Genomic DNA, 22,179 nt, shown 5'->3' with positions numbered 1-22,179 from the left:
TGCTAAAAAGTGAGACATTACACATTTGATCAAATTCTATGGGTGACAACTTAAAAAGGGCTTGTCAAAATAGATTTGGGCCACCTTCTCAAATCAGGGTGCATAACTTTGGTAATCCATGGACATCATGTGATAAATGTACATATTTTTGTACATTTGTACAATTGTAATAACAGAAAAAAACAAATACCATTATATGAACAATATATTGTGCATTATAAAATAAAACTTTAACATGACAATTCATTAATAAAAGGCTGAATAAAAACAGAACAGAAGAAATGATTGAAAAAAAGAAAGAAAACGGTATCACTAAAATAATGGGCGATTGGCAACGATGAATGTTTCCACATTGTGTGCAGTTTGTCAGAAGAGGGGTACGAACATCAAGGGCCTCATGCATGAAGAGAACTCACAGAGAAGACAGATGACACAAGACTGACTTCCCTTTGAAACGCGAATTGCTTTCTTCTTGATCTGTGACTGCTAGTGTGGAGAATCCACAGATCGTTGCGGGAGGAGGAACAGTCTGTTGCACAATATTATGGGTACAGTGCTGAAATGTTTGCGATTCTGTCTCGAGAAGGAAAAGAATGCATGCCCTGATGCCCTCTAGCATTTGTTTAGAACATGATACATATGTCTGAAGGTGCTGGACATATGAATCACATTACAAAATGAGGTGCAAAGCTGCGTGGTGCACTAGAACAGAACACATTCTCGTGTCCTGTGGCATGAGAGTTTGGAGGACTTTCGCAAAACTCCCATCGTTAGTCTCTGGGATGGGAGGGTTAGATCATTCTGGTGATTCCGAGATGAGCTTTTTTCCCTTTTGTTGTCTCTTTTACAGGCTTCCAGGTGCAGTTTGATGCATTCTCTTGTGCTTTTTCAAGGGAGATGGACAGACAAACAGTGTGAACATCCAGCAGACGAGGTCTTGGGGAGCCGTGGTGGCAGAGTTTGGAAGAACCAACCTTCAAGAGATTGCGGACACACAGAGGCAGGAAGATATATATATATATATATATATATATATATATTTATATATATATATTCTATTCAGGTCTTCTTTTCACAAAAGGAAAAAAAATCTGAATTAAAAATGCTACAATACTTTCCTAGTGAGCACACACACAGTTCTGTGTGACGTATTCATCTGAACTGATTATAGCTGCACATGTATTTCCATTAGTATTGAAAGATTTCACTTTAGTGCCAACCAACATGGCTGCCATATATGTGTGGAAAAGGTTGCTTGTAAAAGAGTGAGATATTTACACGAGGAAGAGGCAAAAGGATGGCTGTTTCCTGTTTGCAAAGTACAGAGTCAGTCTTCATATGCCTCTCAATTCCTGACAGCCAAACAAATTAGGGCCTCTCCTAAAGGCCGACTGAAGGAAGTCAGTTGTTCTCAAAAAGGAAAAGCAGATCATCATTGCTGCTGCTTGGGAGGTCAGGAGGGTCTAAGTATGACAGCAACTCATCTGGGTTCGCCAGTTCTGGCAGAAGCTGTGGAGAGCGACAGACAGATATATTTACGTTACGATCTTGCAAATGATCTTTAAGAACCTTAAAAATACTGGGAATATACCCAGAAATATATAAATATATACCCGGTTCATTCAATACATGTTAAGCTCAGTCGACAGCTTTTGTGGCATAATATAAAAAAAAACAAAAAAACAAGGTTACAATGAGGCTTTGAGATTAGAAGTAAATGGAGCCAATTTTTGGAGGATTTAAAAGAATGTGAAGCTAATAATTTTATAAATGGCATGTAAGTTAAATTTATCAAAGTAGAATTATTTGAGTATTATTTGAGCTGTAAAGCTGTTTAAATAATTATTTAGGGGTTTATGGCAATAATCTTTTAGGGTTCATGGCATTAAGTTGTCAAGAAGTTGTAAAATTGGATATAACTCTAAACAGAAAGTTTTAGTAAGTCAAATGCTGCTTATGCTTACAGATTTAATTTCAATTCCAAATGTTCAATTCCACTGTACGTTTCTCATTGTAACCCAGATTTGTTTGGAGAAATAGAAATGAATTTATGTGGTAATTATGTCAACATTATGCCTCAAATGATTAAGCTTAACTTGTACTGAATCCAGAATATTCCTTCAATCCGAATGTTTTGGATACGCTCAGAGCTTTGGACCATGAGGAAAGCGTGAGGCTTACATGACTGTGCAAAAGAATGTAAGTAGCACATGACTCTTGAAATGAAAGAAGCCCAAACCGGCATCAGTGTGGACACTCACATCCAGAGAAGGCTCGGGCATGTCTGCAGATCCCTGGCCACCTGCCTGCCCGTCGGCGGTGGGGTTGAAGGTCATGTCAGCATGTAGGTGACTGTTTTGGACTAGCTGCTGGGGGGGTGGGGGCTGGCGTGGGGGCTGGGAGGATGGGGGGCCGCTGTGATGCAATGGCTGAGCTGACTGGCTGTTGGGGTGAGGGGATGTGTGCATGCCTGGCTGCATGGAAGCATGGGATTGATCAGCGCTCACGGGATGGGGCATCTGTGGAGAGAGGAGAGAGGAGCGATGAGTCTTTCTGCATAAAGTGGAGCACTCCGACTGAGAGAGCTTGAGTTGCAGCCATAGACAGACAGAGAGCAAGACAGGTGCCATGCAGATGATTCCAGAGCACATACATCTTCATAAAACTAAGATGACTTAAAAACAATATATTTGACAAATTAGTCTACACAAAACTAAAGTATACTTTGGTCTTAATACTAAGAGGAAAATGGTTCATTTACATGCTTTTGGGGCAATTTAGATTTTTCAAGCTTAAAATCAATATGGCAGGTGTAAAATATGATACTTTTTTAATACTAACACCTCATGTTAGTATTAAAAGTAATAATGTTAATGGCAGTACTGAACTGGCAAGCCAGCAGGCTAAGTCTGACAGTAATTTTCTTAATTTATTGCTGGAGGTGCTACATGCTTTGATAGCTATAGTGGTGAGGCTTTAAAAGGCATGAATTAGGGACCAAACCTCTCAGACAAAGTTTACCATGCTGAGGCATGATACATTTCTCTTTGAGAAGCTACAGCAGGGCTCGCAAAATTTCTAAATCCCTGGTAGACCTTTGGGCAGGCACTCTTCAGTTTTTGGTAGCCCGAAATGAATTTAACTAGACCGAATTAAAAAAAATTTGGATAGGAGTCAAAACATCAATCAAAAACATTTTCAAAATACAAATATAAATTTTATATCACTATTTACAGGGTATATGCAGGATTTTTAAATTCAAATTTAAGGCTTTTTTATGACCTGCTCAAATAAATGACTTGCACAAATAAAATTAATGCTGTATGAGTGGGGTAGGGCAATGTTTGGTAACACATAAAACTGTAAAATGACATGATTCACAGTTCAGATACAGGTTTTCACAAAACAAAAATGATAAACATCACATTTCAGTCTTTAAACCAATTATTATATTAATTTAAAACATATACATATATTTTCTATCTTTTTAGAAGGCACATTAGCTTCTTATCAATCCACCGGTTCACATTTACAACTGTGTTTGCTGCATAAAAACATGGGTCGATTTTCACATTAGTCTGAACAAAAACAGCAGACAGGCTTCTTGAAAAGGCAAATTCATTTTCTGCCACTAGGTGGTGCTTTTGGAGCGACAGAAATAGCGGTTTTCCCGCGTATTGACTTTGAAACGTGCAGCGCTCTTATTTACTCAATGAAACCATAGCCTTTTGAAGCTTAATCGTCCCATTAATTCATAATCATCCATTCTTGTCTTTCCGTCCCCAAATGTAGGACCTCTTGAATTATTATTAAGACTAATTCTATTTAAGGTATTTAAGACTTTTTATGGCCTTAAATTTGATACAATTAAATTTAAGACTTTTTAAGGACCCGCGGGAACCCTGCATTTAAGATGGCCCGTCTGGCAGGGCGGTGATTCAATTTGGTAACCTGACTGAAAGACACAATAGCCCTGGGACGTCGGGCTAGGGATTTTGCGAGCCCTGTACAGCTTCATCCCTTATTAATATATTTTAATGAAGCCTGAGAGGTGCATGTCCCTCAACTGAAAGTCCAGGTAACCAAAACTTAAAAGATCCAAAAAGATTATTAAAGGCATTATAAAATGAATCCATATGAATTGAGCGGTTTAAACCAAGTCCTGTAAACAGGTACGATCACTTTAAATAAACAGATTTAATTTTTATTTTATTTACATTTAAAAAATGAACGACACACATACATAAGGCACATCACATTTGGTAAACATGGAAACACGTACATGTGATGCACAAGAACCAATGAGGTTTGTATTAATGCTTGACACACAAACATGTATGTGTCGATTTCATTAAAAAATATCTTAACTTGTGAGGTTGACATGAGGTGAGTAAATGATGACAATTTTCACTTTACTCTAGTATCATTGGACCTTTAAAGAATATCAAACTTTTAAAGAGATTGTGGGGGGGGTTTCTATCTTGGAGTGATTTGTTGCTAGTTTTTAATACAAAAAAATCTAGTAAAATACGTCTCAAAACAGCAGCTCTTGTTGCTTGGAAATCTAAGGGTATGAAGTGATTTACCGAGTCGGGCATGCCGTGGGCGAGAGTCTTGTCAGGGGCCATGAGGCTGTTGGGCACGTCTGGTAGATGTGAGAGCTGGGGTCCGTGCATGAAGTCATTCATGGGAGCTCCGCCACCAGAGTTACTGTGGGAGAAGTCAAAGTTTCCATGGCCCTGGTAACTATTGCCTGATTCACAAAACAGAGAAACAGCAGTGAGGAGTGATTACCTCAGAAACGCAGAGACAAAGAGCTAGAGAGATTTAGACAGCTTGGATGGCAAATCAGCCTGTTAAGAGCACACAGGCGTAAGTTCTTTTGACTGTTACGATTGAAGGGAAAAAATTAAGCGTACCTAAACAATGAAGCTTGTAAAATACTAAAGACTGTTTTATGAGACAGACAGAAAGAAAAGAACAGAGATCTTGATCAGGTGCTGACCTCTACCTTGGCCCCCATATTCGCCATTGTTTCCTCCGTGCTGAGGGGGCAGGGGGGTATAGGGTGAAGGGCCGGGACCCAGCTGGGCGATCATATCCATCACATTAGGCAAGATCATTTGACTAGGACTCATGGTTTTAAAACGCTTGGCCAGAGGGCCATCTGGGTCCTCCTTTATATGAATGTCTGACTTTATGGGCACTGGCCTCCAACTACACGTAGGGTCGATGGTGACCTCTTCAAACTCTGAACTGCAAGAATGGAACAACATTCATGACTGCAAATAATATGATGTTTATAATTTAACAATCATATCTCAGGTGCATTTTTACAGGACTCGTACTGAAAAACTGTGTGATCCAATGTTTGAGTAATAAACTTACTTTTGAATCGCATTGAGAACTCCCCACATGTACTGATCCACCTCCAGCCCTTCCAGTAATGCTGATTTACTGGGGACAGACAGAAACATATAAAACACAGAGCCAAGAGGAACAGTGTATCACATTTATTTGGCTGCCCAAAACAATTCTTGTGTGGTTTGCCACGTACTTGCATACAGGACATCTCCACGTTCCTCTCTCACAGTTCAGCTGCAGATAGGACTCCAAGTCAAAGCACTGCACAAGAAAACAATTTCCATTTAATCAATGCAAAATAACAGATTTGCACAATTTGTTTTGATTCACACATTTGCCACAAGTTTTGCTTTGATAATGTGGGAAATCCCCAAACACATTTATTTGCATAGTACAAATGAGTGAGAAATAGTAAATATCATTATCATAATCAGTATTTTTATAAGATACACACTTCAGCGATGCTTACCTGCACGTGTTTGCAGTCATGTCCCCTAGCAGGGAGCTGGATCCGTCGGAATGTGATTGGACACTTGAGGGACACTTTGATGGCTGTCTGCTCTACTCCATCCTCTCCGTTTAGTGTGGCATTCCCAGAGGATGCTGCTACGCTACTGAAGTTTCTTTTAACTGCAGGAAAACAGACAAGAGACATTGCAAAGATTAGGGGTTGATGAAGATGATAATACAGAGTGACAGACATCCACAGATTCCAAAGAATGCAGCATCTACTTACTTTTGGTAATGCAGTGTTCCGCAGGAAGGAGCCTCTTCTTCAGGAGCCCCTGCAGAACCGATCTCACTGATGGCCTATGGACCAGCTGCAGCACGAACAAGTGCGACTGCAACAAGACCAAACATATAACAACCCGCTAGCAAGCATCTCCACATCAGAATATCCTTTACATGATACAGTATCTGTACCGTTCAGCTTTCAGACAGGGAAGCATTAAACTGATACCAGCAAATGTAGTGGGAAGGCAGAGAACAGAAGCTGCTTCAAATCAGTGTTATCTGATTTCATATCACATGCTGTATAACAGCTCTCCGACATGGCCACTAAATGACAGACTATACATTATTGAAAGGCAGCAGAGGAATACTCACACAACAGCAGGCTGTGACCGTAATCTGGATGGTGTTTCTCCCTGGCTGACACACGTGCTTTAGGTGCAGGGGTTTGTGGGATGTCTTATTTTCGCCCCTCTCAATAGTGAGGGGGGTGGCGTTGACGCTGACTTGGACGGATGCGGGCCAATTGGTGTTCATTTGTCGGTCCTCATGATGATAGCACTTAAACTGCAGCTCCAGATCAGATCTGTAGGACATGAGGAGAAGGTTCTAGTTTTAATGGAATAGTTCTCATGACGTTCCAACTCATACTGTTTTCTGTGGAACACAAAATGAGATGCCTTGCAGAATGTTCGCACTGCTATATTCCATTTAATGAAAGTGAATGGTGACTTTTCATTAAAAAAGATCTTACCGATCGCAAACTTTTAAACAGAAGTGTGTTCTGAGGTCATACAATAGATTTGTCTAAGTAAAAGTCCAAAATGTAATTCATTATTGACTGAAAATCCCCTGTCTGTGTGATGTGATTTTGTATATATTCAAATGTAGTGGATAATGTAAGTTTCATTTCACAGCTTCAGAAGACTTGTGACAGACAGTCACGTTTTTGTGGTGCTTTTATAGCAGTCTTTTGTCATTTTTGAAAACTGATAGCCCTTATTCACCATTCACTTTTATTCTATCAAAATGAGAAGCATGAACAATGTCTTTCGTGTTCCATGGTAGAAAGAAAATCATATATGTTTGGAAAAACGAGTGTGTGTAAATAATGACAGAAATATAATTAAATATTAAGGATGTCATTGTCAAGAGCAATTGCAGTTTATAGCAGTAACATGCACACCTCCACATGAGCGTCTGGTGGACGGAGGGGCGCAGATGGAAGACGTGGTTACTGACAGCCAGGTTGTGCTCTAATCTGAAGGGCTCCAGCACCACTCCATCTCTCACGGGGAACGTCAGACGAAGCTCCTCGTTGGGGTTGGCTACGGGAACAAATATTGAGATTAGATGGATTCATAGTCTTCACATGTAGACCATAGTATCAATGTGTAAGATGCTTTCAAGTTTGACTTCCACCTCACCTAGTTTCACCCTTTCCCACCGAAGCACATATATTACGAATGAGCTCTGAGTGGATGTGAAAAATGCATGAATCTCAGATAAATGTGCAATGGGGCTTTTTTTCCCCACTCAACCGCAGGTGGCGGATCAAAAGGTTCTCAGGGATTTATTCTGATAGACTGTGACTGAGTTTGTAATATGGACAGAGCGGAGATCAATGCAATGAAACGATCGTGTGTGGGGTTTCTTTGCATGACTCACTTGGAGGTGGAGGCAGAGATGTCATGTTTGGCTTCATGTCTGGAGGAAACGGGGGCTTGACATCCTGATTGGGTGACAGGTATGGAGGTATACTACTTCCAGGGGTCATGGGTGGCGTGGGGTTCCCAGGAACTGGCGAGTGTGGGTAGTTCACCACCTGCCGAGGAGGCTTTAGCCAAAGAGGCACATGATTACTGAATGCAGTCACTAAACATACAGCAAATCTGTACATACTACCCCGAGTACAAATGGAAGATTACACATATTTGTGTATGAAAATAAAAATAGTTTAACCACCTACCCCATTTGCTTGATTATACACATAACCACCTCCAGAGAAATTGTTGTTCTGACCATTAAATGGCTCTTGCTGAAATAGGAAAGAGCATACAGAGTTGAAAGCAAGATAGCTGCTATTAATATTTTTTTTCTTTTACCTACCAAAAGTAAATTTGTGACTTTAAACTGAATGTGGCCTTTTCAGAAGTGTCAGCCAAATTACACAATTTCCTCAAGAAAATTGTGTCTACTAACACTGCAAAGACCAAGCAATATGAATTTACCTTATAATATTGGCCCATGGCTACCCCAGTAGGGGGATACTGGCCTGAGCCCTGTTGTCCCGGCATCCTTTGCCCAGGGTAATTGGGTGAAGGAAGAGCTCTAGTAGCATTTGGGTTAGGGTACTGCCCTTGCTGGTTGGGAAACTGACCATTGGGTCCAAACTGCTGGCCTGCATAATTAGGCTGTGGAAAAAAAAACAGTTGGCTCACCAACACAAATAGCCAATACAAAATATCTGCTGAAAGTCTATTTGAACCATTGGTGGTCTTACCTCTCCTGGATAGGGCCTCTTGGTGCCCTGAATAGGCATGGACTGAGGTCTGGGTCCAGGGTAACCCTGCTGAGGCATCCTTTGGCCGTGGCCAACGAAGGGTCCCATCCCTGGGCCTCTGGGCTGGTTCATACCCATCGGCGGGCCACTCATGTTGGAGCTATTCATGCCACCACCCATACCAGCTGGGTTCATGCCTCCAGCCATGGACGGGGGCCCACGGGGCCCTGGCTGGTTCATGAACTGGCTGTTGTAGCCTTGCGTAGGCCCCATCTGGAAAGAGGAGCAGACCTGTGGAAAAGGCCAGTGGCGGTTCACATGAATAAGTGGAGTCGTTTAGAAGTAGGGAAAGAAGCCAAAAGCAGCGAGGGACAAACCTGGTTGTACTGGTTCATGTCTTTGTTGGTCTCTTGCAGGGCTGCCACGGTTGCTGTGGCAGTAGCTGTTGCGGTGGCGGCTGCAGCAGCAACAGCGGCGGCGGCAGCAGCAGCAGCAGGTTGGGTGAAATCCGAGGGCGGTCGTGTATGAGTGGGCATGCCTATACCGCCCGGAGCATTCGGCCCACCTGGGTAACTGAGCATAAGGAATACACATCACATAAACGTCTACATCACAACTTACAGAGACAGAGAGGTCTATTTATTGGAATACAACTTGTTGGAATGCCACATAAATCTCTCCTGGATTTGCACTTGGCACATCAAAAAGGGGATATCATCCCTTTCAAGAAAAACATCTTTGAACTGAGTATTGGCTTGGCTTTAAAACCATGTGTCAAGTATCACTAATGGGAGACTCTTCTATAGCTTATTGAATCTCCCAAAGAGATGCAAAACAATTTTGTCAAACAACTTCCCATCATCCTGTATGGAACGGTCTCTCTAATGCTTGAAACATTACCTTCCACCAAAACCTCCTCCTCCCGGGTGTCCTGGACGCCCATACATGCTTTGCTGCATGTAGGCCTGGTTGGATGCCCCTTTGGCTGAAAACTGTTGTTGTTGGCCAGGGAACTGAGGTGAGTTGATCCCTGGGTTGTTGGCTGACATACCCGACCCTAGTGCATTGCCTCCAGGGTTCATGGGATTGTTGGTATTGGCCATGGGGTTACCCAATACCTAGATCAAAAGCAACATTGGTTATAAGATCAACGTTATCACTATTACTGTTTTTGTACAGTGACACTATATGTGTGACTCACCTGACTTTGTGATGTATTGGTAACGCCCCACACCGTCGTAACCACTGACAATGAGCCAGGGGCCTGGTTAGCGTTTTGTTGCCAGGGAACGCTGTCATATGGAAAGGACCCATCACTACAAAACAGTGTTCAAACAGTAATGTGAGATCAGGGGCATCAAACACATGTTGAGAAAGATTAAAGTTGACTCCATCACAGCCCGATAAAGAAAAAAGCTCCCTCCTGACTACAGAACATTTGTTTTTCCATGAAAATGAAGCTGTAATGTTTGCGAAAGTGGCCAATCACCAGCCCTAGAGCACAAAATGTTCTGAAAAACCTCACTAAGCTAGTGAACTTCCTCAGCTAACATTTTCTCTGGCAATCTATCAACTTCTTGTTGACGTACCTAGAGGGTAATGTTATGAAACCATGTTTTCATCTGCTGTTGTTTGGAACACTGTGAGAATGAATTTCATCTGCACAGCCTTCAGTGATGTCATGTTTACAGGGCTGTTAACGAAAGCTTAGTCGAATGCTTCTTGGAAAAGCCTTGTGTTCAAGATCATATGCCACATAAAAACAAACAATTCTGTGCTGGATGAGTGCACTAGGACTCCATTTTGAGAGGAAATTCTGAGAAAGCAGAAAGGGGTGAGACTACTGTAAGTTTAACAGTGTTTGGAACGGCTCCAGCAAGCATCAGGTTAGAGCAGATTTTTGTCTGGGTACTGACCCATGTGAGAGCGAGGGCTTCATGGAGTTCATGGGCGGCTGCAAGGGTACTTTGCCCTGTGGATCACTCTGACGATTCTTCTGATGCCGCAACAAGAGCAGCCGTCCCAGCTCCTCACACCAGGATGAAAGGAGAGCTGGAGAGAAAGAGAGAAAGAAAGATCAGAAAGGATCTTTGGCACAGAGACAAATCACCTGTTGACCAAGCAGCAATCTTGCTTTTTTTATCTTCAGATTGCTATTTAGCAGGAGCAAAACTCACCGCCAAGTATTAGCACAGCTTTCCTTAACATGATTTTAGGTGCCATTTTGGTTTGAATGTCAGTATTTTTTATTTTTTTTTACAGTTATAAGCAATGATGATAGTGATGCCAAAAGTGTTGCAAAATCTTAATCAGTTCATGTCTTTACCATTAGAGGTCACTACAATCACAGTAGAGGTACAAGCATGCTTGAGATCCTCTATAATAGCTTGTCAGTATGTTTTTCATAGGATCATATGCTTTTCATCTGCAGTGCACTTTAAGCAGTGATCCTACTTACAGAAGACCTGTCTTCCCCTCTCTTGAAGGGAGGATGATGAAGGACAGGGAGAGAAAGAGCGAGAAATGGGAGATGAGAATCAGTGCTGAGGATAGTGAAGCATGCCGGTGATGTGTCCTGGCAGTACTTTACTCCTGAGAGGGGTGACAAAATGTGCCTCTCGCCATGGTGATGGAGTCAGTTCGGGATGGCAGCAGCTGGCATGTGGCCAAAACCTGGTCTAATCGATTCTACACGCTGCATACGGCTGAAACACGAGCACTGCATTTGAGTGCTCTTCATACAAACGGTCCTTATACTTTCTAACTGACACTATTTAGATAGATACTCACTGCTAGCTGGATCATTCTATGACAAGAGTACCATTTGTGTCCACAATTCTGATGAAGTGCACTAAACACAAACAACTGCTGTTTTAACTTAAACATATTTGTTTAAAAATCGAATACAAATTTGTAGAATTGAAACATTGAAAAAAATGCACAAAAAACATTATATATTCAGGTTATTTATCTAATCACACTACTTATTTACTTTAAAATAATCAATAATTAACTCTCATTCTAAATGGCATATAGAGGAAGTGACATCATTTGAGTTTTGAAAGCCAAATTCTAAAGTTAGTTCTACTCAATTTTCAGAATTAATCTATTTACATGCTTGACAAGATTAACATCTTAACATTTGACAAATATCCCATATTCAACTGATCAAATAAAATAGAAAAAAAGAGAACATTTGAGAAAATATAGATTTTTGGTTGTATGAAATGTTCCACCTCATCACATTCCAAATGTCACGAGTTCAGAATCCCTCAAAATAATTTAACTTGACGCGGCACATTGCATTTAAAGACATTCTTTGTCTGGCAGAATATTTAAAATATTTAAAATCATTACAGCCATGTACTTTAAAAATCATCTTTCCAACATGAAAAAGGTGCCTGTTTCATAGAATGACTCAGAACTGCACACAGAGAACAGGGAACAAAAAATATTATCCAAAAAACTTTATCATACGCTGACAGAACAAGAACAAAAGCCAGGAACTGTTTCAGTAGTGCTGCACACCTCTAGTCTTCCTTTGCCATCAAACAGATTCTGCAAGGGACCTTATAAAATATTCTCTTTCCCCTAAGACAAGTTCATACATGGAACAATACCCCTCTTTCTTCTCTAAATCTAGTTCACAGACAGTAGATGAGTAAAAAAAACCTGCTATGGCTATTTGAACAGAGAGGGTGGTGTCAAGAGTCCAGAATCTCTCTCTCTCCGAGTCTGGTGCAGAGAGACAGACGTCTGTCTTGGCTCTTTCCTCTCTAAATCGATCAGCAAGTAATGACTATGAAGATTGCTCAGCTGTCTCCAGCGCCTTTATTGCTGGGGGAACGAAAACCAGCACACACGTCCTGAAAAACACACACCTCAGTGTTATTTACCACAGTCTGCACTTGAGGGATAGTTCACACAAAAATCATTTACTCACCCTCATGTCGTTCCAAACTTTCAATGAGATTTGAGAGTTAAGGCGGAGGGGATGAATTTTGATCAGTTTCTCACACAAAGTTTTTGTATGGAACAGTTTTTTGATACTTTATGGTGATTTTTGTCATTTTTTGAGTTTGACAGACACTGGTTGCAATTATTGTTTGGAAAAGGGCTGCAACCTAATATAATCTTTTGTGGTCTAAAAAGACAAAGTCAAACAGGTTTGGAACCACAGAAAAGTTTAAAGTAATAGAGTAAATGACAGAATTTTCATTCATATTTGTGTGACATTAGTCATTTAAATGCCTGTATTAATAACCATTTCAGAATAAATTTCAAGGACCCTTAATGCATTGCTGAATCCGAACTGGAGTTCTTCCAAGAAACAGCTTTAAGTTATTCAATATCCCAGCGGCACCTGACGCACTTTCCCATCCAAGTTCAAACACACAATTACAGTGAGAAAATCGCGTTTGTGTAAATATTTCAAAGGGGTCTGTTTCAAAGAGAATGCTTCTCACCTCTCTGCGACAGGCGTGAAAGCCGTCCCAGCAGGATTGAAGCATGAGGCTGGAATCACCCACCTACTTCAATGAGAATTACTCTACCCTGCCATTACAGAGAGCTTATCGGCCAGCTAAATCACTACCTCTGCATGCTGGCAACTGCTATTTTCTCACAAAAGACCAACTTAGAGCTCATAGGACAGGTTACAGCCAGACGCCGCCTGCCAATTTTCAACTGTTGTTCCCCGCCTAGCATGCCTCCCACATGTAACAAAGACTAGAGCTCTCCTGCATGCAATTCAACCAGTAAACTCACAGAAAAACAACCTAATCATCAACACCTTCCGGCAGCGTACCATATCCCTCTCACTTTGCTGAATACAGCTACACCATTTCTCCCGCAAACATCATTGCCTCCAACACTACCCACGGGGCCGTGCTGTCATATTAATGCGTAACGTTTACTGTAACGCGATCTCTCTCATCAATAGGGATGCACCGATTTTTGGTCCAATATTGAGCTCATTTACGCTTTAAATGCTCCAGTAACAAAAAACAAACAAAAAAAGATATCACTGAGCATACATACAATATATTTTGCATAAACACTGTCACACAAAGAAGCACCGACAGCAGAACAAAATGTCTCAAGATTGGAGGAATTTCAAGACAAACGACATCTAATTAATTTGCAGTAGTCACGCCTGCGTAGAGCTCCTGTTGTGCAAGTAGACAACTGCGCAAGCGCAGAGGAACAGAGGAGCTTTCCTAGAATTATTTAACTTAAAGTGGTCATAAACATGCATGTTTTATTATTTATAAAGAGCAGTTTTTTTGTCAAACAGTCATGCTGTCTTTAAATCATACATCCCCCACTGTACTTTACAGCATTAACAAATAGAAGCAGTGAGTACCTTAAAAGAAAGTTTCTCAAACAAATGATATCATGAATCCTTACTCAGCAGTAAATCAGCATTAATCACATTTCTCTCATTCCCTTTATTAAAACGCCTCTCTCAGTCTCCGTTTTCCTTTCATCTGTCTCCCTTCCCTCATTTAGTCCTGCTCGCATTGCCAGACACCTGCTCCAGAAAGGGTTGTGTTGAGTGTTAAGTTGGCAGTAGGCTACTGTAGCTCTGTGCTGGGTCTGTGGCAATGGGCATTTTGGTGGCATGGCTGTGTATTGAAGCGCAGAGGAACAGAGGAGCTTTCCTAGAATTATTTAACTTAAAGTGGTCATAAACATGCATGTTTTATTATTTATAAAGAGCAGTTTTTTTGTCAAACAGTCATGCTGTCTTTAAATCATACATCCCCCACTGTACTTTACAGCATTAACAAATAGAAGCAGTGAGTACCTTAAAAGAAAGTTTCTCAAACAAATGATATCATGAATCCTTACTCACCAGTAAATCAGCATTAATCACATTTCTCTCATTCCCTTTATTAAAACGCCTCTCTCAGTCTCCGTTTTCCTTTCATCTGTCTCCCTTCCCTCATTTAGTCCTGCTCGCATTGCCAGACACCTGCTCCAGAAAGGGTTGTGTTGAATGTTAAGTTGGCAGTAGGCTACTGTAGCTCTGTGCTGGGTCTGTGGCAATGGGCATTTTGGTGGCATGGCTGTGTATTAGGTCTATGTCAGCGGGCATTATGGTGGCAGGGCTGGCACACAGCGGTGTGCACCAGGCAGTGATCCCAGCAGGAAGAGACGAGTACCGACATAGAGCATAGCTCTCACAAAGCCATGCCAGACAATAAAACTGAGGTTTGCTTACACCAGCCAGATTCTAATACAGTCTGAGACTTAGCATACTTAGCGTGCCATTTATCACAACCCAGCAGCTTCAAAAACGGTTGTTAAACACAGTGTAAGAAGCAATTCCAGGGTGAAAACAAAGACAATAACAGTGTTTACCAATCAGTCGTACAGTGTCCTATTGTGCCATCATAAAACACTTAATATGTTAATATAAATACATACTTTTTTTTAAGGTGCGCGGTGCTCCCAGTGTTATTGTTAGCAAAAACTAAAAATAATTCAAACATTTTTGTTAATGTTGTTAATAAAAACACAACCAGGAAAAACTGACTCCAAAACAAACTAAAACAAAAATTATCACAAATAAATCTTAGTTTTTAATATATGGTATATTCTAAAACTTGAAACCCACTTGTATTAAACGTGAGAATGCTTCAAGACAGCAATAATATTAGATTGTGCTGAGAAATTCAATAACGTTAAACACTTTTTGATGATATCAGTGCATTGACTTTGGCACTAAAATACTAAAACTAAAATAAATAAAAAAAATAAAACAAAACTAGCAATGATAAAGTAAAAGCTAAAAAACGAAACTATAAAGGCTAATTAAAAATAAAACAGTGAAAAATACATAAAAAACACAACCCTCTTTAAAGTCCCTACATCCTAAATAAAATATGACCAATAATAATTTTAAGACAGCACTCCAAATAAGCAGATAGCGATATTTGCTAACGCTGTAAGATCCATGGTATCCATACAAGCTCTGTGACTCAATATTAGCCATGTTCTGCCATTTCTAAAGGTACCAGACTGCAGCAGAAACCATCTTACTGAGGGGACAACAGCCTGTGGCTCTACAGACTTCTGGCAAAACAGAGCAGAGAGACAGACACCACACAAACCAACCCCCCTCCGTCTGCTCTTTGTCTAGAGAAGAGCCTCTCCAAGCAGGTTTAGTGGCCTTTGAATAACTGACCAGGGTAAATCCCCAAATTATCCCGTATGAAGCGAACCCAGGTCACCCCCGGTTACCCAAATCGCCTCTGAAGCCGCCCCAAGAATGTCTGCCTGTCTCTCCTTCTCAGGTTGGCCGTTTCATCTCTGCCAGCACCTTTTCGGCCAACCTCTCGGTTTTACTGGCTTCAACGCCTCATTATGAGCTTTTTGATTATGATGTTGCTAATAAAAAGTAGATGCCAGTAAATGGACAAGGGAGAGGAGCCAAAATTGACTAAATCAAGTAGAAAGTTCACTGTTTAAACAAAGGTTTTGTTCTAAAAACCTATTGAGCTGCCATGCTGTCCTACTACCTACATAGGCAGCATCCTAAATGAAATGGACCCTCACAAGTAACTGGTTTAGGTACTCTACATTACCAACACACTTATACAAATAGCACTCCGTTAGTTGATTCCAATTAAGGTTAACGTTAGCATTTTGCTAAGCTAAAACACCAATATCCATAATCATACAGAGTACACACAAATATTGTCTTAAGTATTTTATTTTACATACTATTTTAATCAAACTTCTGCATGGAATATAAGCATACTCAGTCAACATTTGTTTGATTTCTTTCAACATCTTGGATTATTTTTTACTGAGCTTGTCAAAATGAATTCAAGAATAACTTTCTTGGTAAAGGATGCATATTTGCCTCAAATTTGGCAAATAAATTAAGTATCTTAGAAGGCAAATCCAGATGCTTTAAACCCACAATGCTTCAGAATGCTAGGTAGGCAGCTCACTAGGCTTTGGAACAGAGCTAATGCTTAAAGTTAAATATCTGATTTTCTGCCAAAAGTCAAACCTCACTAAAAGAATTACACAATCTATGTCCTGTCCACTTCTTATTCACAGAATACATTGGAATTTTGACTAGTGCAGCTTTGGAAAGTGGGAAGATTTCAAACCTCATGAGGACATCTAGAACATAAAATGTGGCTGGAATTCATAACACAAGTCATATTATCAAATGTCCTCCGAGTCCTTTTCTCTCACCCTCACTCTCAATCTGGGAGTCTGTGAAAGTCTCAGACCGATGCCACAGTGAATTGGCAGACATGTCGACTGACCTTCTGTGACCACTTAGTGAAAATACGCAGCCCTGCTTGTCCACATGGCCATACTTGTCTGCCCTTCATCCTCACCTCACTAAGATAATCACAGCACCTTACCTGACCTATAAAACCAACCAAAGAGAAATCCAACAGCTGATGCTGTCCATGGGTAATAGAGAGCACTATAGAAACTGTTAAAAGCTGTTTTTATTGAAAACTATAAATGACAAACTAGCATTTATGCAATGAAATGCAACGAAGAAAAAAAAAACAGAAAACGATAATTAATTTAGTTATACAGATAATCTTCTTATTTGGAAATATTGGGTCCCTTAGACTAATTTTTACGAATTCCTCCTCAAATTCATCCATCCTAAATACTTCAATCTGTTAATGCAGGTCTTTCCCAGTGAGTGTAAGAAGCTTAAAGGAGAACTTCCAACAGCCTTCATAGAGAGATTTGTGTAATACGGCCACACACAAGCCAGAAAAATGCAAGAAGAGAATACAAATACAAGAGACAAGAAAAACACAAGTCAATAAAGACAGGAAACACAATGCCAGAACCAAAATTCTCACAGCTAAAAGATGTTTCAAATCTTTTTTACTGTTTAACCTTTTTTTAAATGACTATTTTAGTAAAATCCATACTTAAATAATAGGCACATGTAGTATTTATTAAATAGTTTGGCTAATTTGCTTATGCTTCCCGCTAAAACTGTAAAAATGCACTGGTGATGTAAATGTGGCACGGTGAAGTCTATGGAAACAGCCTTCTCTCCGTTCTCAGTGGCCGGCAGTATGGCAGGCATGTGCTCAGGCAGCGCACTACTATTAACTAATGACACAGGCCAGGTCCTTGCGTACGAGAGGCTCACATATTAATTAAGGCCAGCGCTGAACCTGAGTGCAGTCTACACTACACACACACAAGTCAGAGTTATTAACCCCTAACTGAGGCTAACAGGCCACAAAGTGACCTCCGCTCACACCAGGTGACGTAACCACTCAGGACTCTCTCTAGCACAACACACACACACACACACGCACGCACAACACACACACACACACACACACACACACACAGAGTCAGATACTGGCAGATTAAAACACTTCACACACAGATTTACACAAACAACCAAAGAGTAGCTGCTTGAACAGATGAAACTGATATTTCTCATTTGAACGCATAAATAAATGATCATGTCGCTGTCTGTTTCTGTCAGTTACAGATGTAATGAGCCTCCTACAGCACAGTAACATCCGCACAATGTGCGCTCGCTGACTTTCTGCTGTCTGTTTGAGAGGATCGAAACAGCTTGATGCTCTTTTGAATTGGAAAGGAATTTGAAGCACATGGCACAGTGCATTGTCGCTATAGATTCGAGTAAAATGGGAATGAATGACTGCGATGAAACAGAGAAAAGCTGACAGACAGACTGGCACACTACACAGGGCAGCCCTAGAAGTGAGTGACATACGGATGAAGGCTTTGTTTTGATCATAAAATACAACAAAATGGGACATCATTCCTGTTCAATGAGCTGCAGTCTGGAAAAAGAGCTGAAAACCTGGGCCGTAAACCTACAAAGTGCTTTCGCAAAAGAATAGATGATGGGAGAAAAATCCCAGGATAATCTGAGATGATAGTGCAGCCCATGCGTCTGTGAAACAGGTATGGATGCTCAGTCAGAAGCCAATGACCCCCCGCAAACACACCCCCGCAACAAAGGAAGCACATCAAAAGCATCTGCGTCATCGTGATTCATCTCCTGTGACTGCTTACGAATGAATAATAAAAAAAAACCAGAATGAATGTCCAGGGTGACGATGAAGAGAGAGGGAGAGAGAGCTCTCCACTAGATGTGTTTCACAAGCCAAACAATGCTAGAACACAGAAGAGTACCTGTGTCACTCTGACATCTCCTGCAGGTGGTGGTTTCTGTAGGGTTCAAATTCAACATTTTACTCAAGGGGCAAAGAAATATTAAGACAAGATAGTATCAGTAAGCAGAGTTGACGTCATCAATGGGTGAACTGATGTCCTGGTTGAATTGATGGGACTTAACAGGGTTCTTAAGCCTGGTTCTGCTCCGGCCTGCTGTGCGAAATACTGACTTCTCATCTTAGAGAAAGAAGCGATCTAAAAATCAATGCATTTGCTGAAATATTCCAGGTGCTTGCACATTTGTCAGAAATTTCAAGCTAAGCAACTCAAAGGTAATCGAGAGTTCTGGTCTAACACAATACCGGTAATATCATTTAATTAAATTGATACATTTAAAAAGTATTAAACAGTATTTGGTTCTTTTTAAAAATCCTAGCATGACATTCCAACATCTAAAAATCTAAATATGTCCAAAAATACACTACAGAATCTCATGACACATAATTTAAATTACAGTTGGACAAATGTGCTTAAGTCTTGATAACGCTCCATATGACTAACACATTTGTCACTGTATGAGGAAACATTTCAATATCAAATTAGTCATATTAACAAGCATTTCGCAATTCAACAGTCACTATTTTTCCCCATAGGCTATGACTACCCTATATTACTAATGGAAATTCTCTCTTGGACTTCATAACAGGTCCTTATGACAAGACAATTCAGGCACAGATGGTTAAAACTGTAATTGTAATAATTCAGACTATGACTTTCCTATACCTTACATGTGCATCATTCTTAGCTGTTCATTCATATCCTTATTCACATTGATTGGTTGTGTATTTCTACAGAAAATGTAACAATAGAACAACTTAAAATAACTGTTTTCTATTTTAATATATTATAAAATGCAATTTATTCCCGTAATGGCAAAGCTGAATTTTCAGCAGTCACTACTTCAGTCTTCAGTGTCACATGATCCTTCAGAAAACATTATCACAGTCTGCTTAATATTTTGTGGAAAAAATGTTAAAAAAAAAATCAGCATTCTTTGAAGAATAGAAAGTTCAAAAGATCAGCAATTATTTGAAATATAAATCTTTTGAAATAGTATAAATGTCTTTACTATAACTTATAATCAAGTTAATGCATCCTTGCTGAATAAGAGTATTCATTTCTTTCTTTCAGAAAAAACAAAAAACAAAAAAAACCTGACCCCAAAGTTTTGAAGAGTGGTGTATACAATGTTCTTCTGGAATTATTTCAAATATATCAGATTAAATAGATCAGCTTACAGTGATTTTACCACAACACCCATAACCATAAAATGGTGACAATAGCAAAAACAAAAAACAAACAAAAAAAAAATAACAAAAAAAAAACTTTTTTTGACAAGATTTTTTTTTTTTTACAATAGTTATGAATCTGATTAATAATTAATAATATAAATAATCAATAATTCTGCAAAGTAACAGTTCGCTAGACTGCTGTAGACTGTTTATGGCTGCCGAACAACGTAGCGGCTTAGTGCTTTGTAAAATGCAGATAAATACTTTCTCAAGAATTGGATGAATTTAAAATCCAAACTATCCTATCAAAAAATTCAACAGTAATCAAACAGTTTACGGTTTGTTTCGTTTGTTAACACAGCCTACTTCTTTAGATGTTTAACTTGGATCCACTTTGTAACTAAGGGCAACAGTAAATGTTTGCAATGGAGCAATGGCACTTTATCAGGGTCTGTGGAAAATTCATGAAATGCATTTGCTAGTCTGCTTTTTACACTCAGTTGAACAACAGTCCTAAAGCTGTAAAATATGACCTGTGATGTATCTTTTTCTGTTATTAGGGTTAGACTGTTTTACTTTGATAAATTGAGTAATAAGAGATTTTATACATAAGATAACTGACACCCATAATTCATTCTAATATCCCAACACAACCTTTAAAAAGCACATTTAAAAAAAACACAAAAATCCAGCAGGCAAAGACGAACCCGTGAGAAATCTACGAGCTTTCTGTCTATCTCGCTCTGATTGTCTGGGGCTCTCTCTCTCTTATTGTCTTAACCTCAAGAGAAACTAGTGTAGTTTTAGACAGCTTAAGAAAATGTAACAAGTGTAAAACATTAGTACACCAATACATTAGCATAACATTTACACATTTATTTAAAGCAAATCCAGCAAACACAAACAACACACGGGCAAAGAGCACCGAGCTATTAAAAGCTCCTCACCACCGAGGAGGAAGTTTCTCACATGAACAGCAGGATCCTCATTACAGCAAACTGCTGTTTATTTCCTCATCAGCATGTACTCCGAGGCCGAGAGCTTTAAAAAAAAACTTCACAGGAACCTGTAGACTTGGCTCGAGCAGTATATTATCCTTACGATGCTTTTACTGCCGCCCCCCCCCCCCCCCCTCACAGAATTCCCACGTTCATTCCCTCACAAATTGCCCCTATGGCCCTTCAAACAGAACCTCGAATGCAATGCAAAAAACCTCTCCCCCATCCAATGATTTACAACCCTGTAAAGAACGAACACACACTCGCTGCCAACAGTAGCCGGCATAGAGGAAGAGACTCTCCATGTAACCGGCTGGAGCCACGCTGTCGCCAGGCTCACGTCAACCCGCTAAAGGACTGACAAAAACACTGTGCCTCAAGTAGGTCAGCTCTCCTCCTGGAGATAATCAAGCCCACTCTGACCCTCTATGTGTGAGCGTTTGTGTGGGAGAGAGGAACTAGGTCAAACGCAGTCAGTTGTTACGACTCTATCATGTGCAGAACTTGGTTCTGGCGCATACCCCTGCCTGCAACTCGCCCGCATGCACTCCGACCGTCACGTGACTTACCAACGCTTGAGATCTGGCTCTCATCGCAGTCTTCTCATTGCACAGAGAAAATGGGATTTTACCAGCAGGCAAAGACGAACCTGTGAGAAATCTACGAGCTTTCTGTCTATCTCGGTCTGATTGTCTGGGGCTCTCTCTCTGTTTTCCCTCTCTTCGCCTGTCCAGCGACTGCACAATGCACATCAATTATTCAGCGGCGGTCTCTGGGTTTCCAGTGCAAAGCCAATCACAGATGGAGTTCTGTGCTAATGGGCTCCCTCTTTACCTGGCTCCTCTGCTCCAAGATGTAGCCCACAAGGAATCAGGTTAAGATCTTCGAAAACTTCAGACACACACACATACAGAATGACAAGCCTGTAAAGTGTCTGCAGAGCAAAACCACAAAATGAACAGGAAGCACCGTTCTGTTTCAAATGGGTTAAAAAAAGAAGCTAGAGAGAGAGAGAGAGAGAGAGAGAGAGAGAGAGAGAGAGAGAGGGGGGGGGGGGGGGGGAGGGGGAAAGGCCCTTGAGCCGGGATTTGAACTCGGGATGCCCATAGCACAGAAAATCCAATCT

The 22,179-nt window shown here is 40.5% G+C and overlaps 1 protein-coding gene across 1 annotated transcript; it reads right to left on the bottom strand.

Moving 5' to 3' along the window:
• Nucleotides 1–244: 244 nt before the first annotated feature.
• LOC107564359 (zinc finger MIZ domain-containing protein 1-like) lies at nt 245–18,839 on the bottom strand. Its single transcript, XM_016249418.1, has 19 exons — nt 18,782–18,839; nt 10,516–10,651; nt 9,801–9,915; nt 9,500–9,717; nt 8,977–9,172; nt 8,600–8,890; nt 8,328–8,510; nt 8,066–8,134; nt 7,765–7,933; nt 7,283–7,424; nt 6,472–6,682; nt 6,101–6,206; nt 5,834–5,994; nt 5,558–5,625; nt 5,389–5,457; nt 5,006–5,256; nt 4,587–4,753; nt 2,262–2,519; nt 245–1,509 (listed from the first exon to the last, which is right to left on the bottom strand). The coding sequence occupies exons 1-19, from the start codon at nt 18,837–18,839 to the stop codon at nt 1,402–1,404; spliced, it is 2,976 nt and encodes a 991-aa protein (XP_016104904.1). The 3' UTR covers nt 245–1,401.
• Nucleotides 18,840–22,179: the final 3,340 nt, after the last annotated feature.

This window comes from Sinocyclocheilus grahami, unplaced genomic scaffold (genome assembly GCF_001515645.1).
Source record: "Sinocyclocheilus grahami isolate Dianchi unplaced genomic scaffold, SAMN03320097.WGS_v1.1 scaffold925.1, whole genome shotgun sequence".
In the NCBI taxonomy this organism is placed as follows: domain Eukaryota; kingdom Metazoa; phylum Chordata; class Actinopteri; order Cypriniformes; family Cyprinidae; genus Sinocyclocheilus; species Sinocyclocheilus grahami.
Note: the sequence above shows the minus strand (reverse complement) of the source record. Positions and strands in the feature narration are given on the sequence as shown.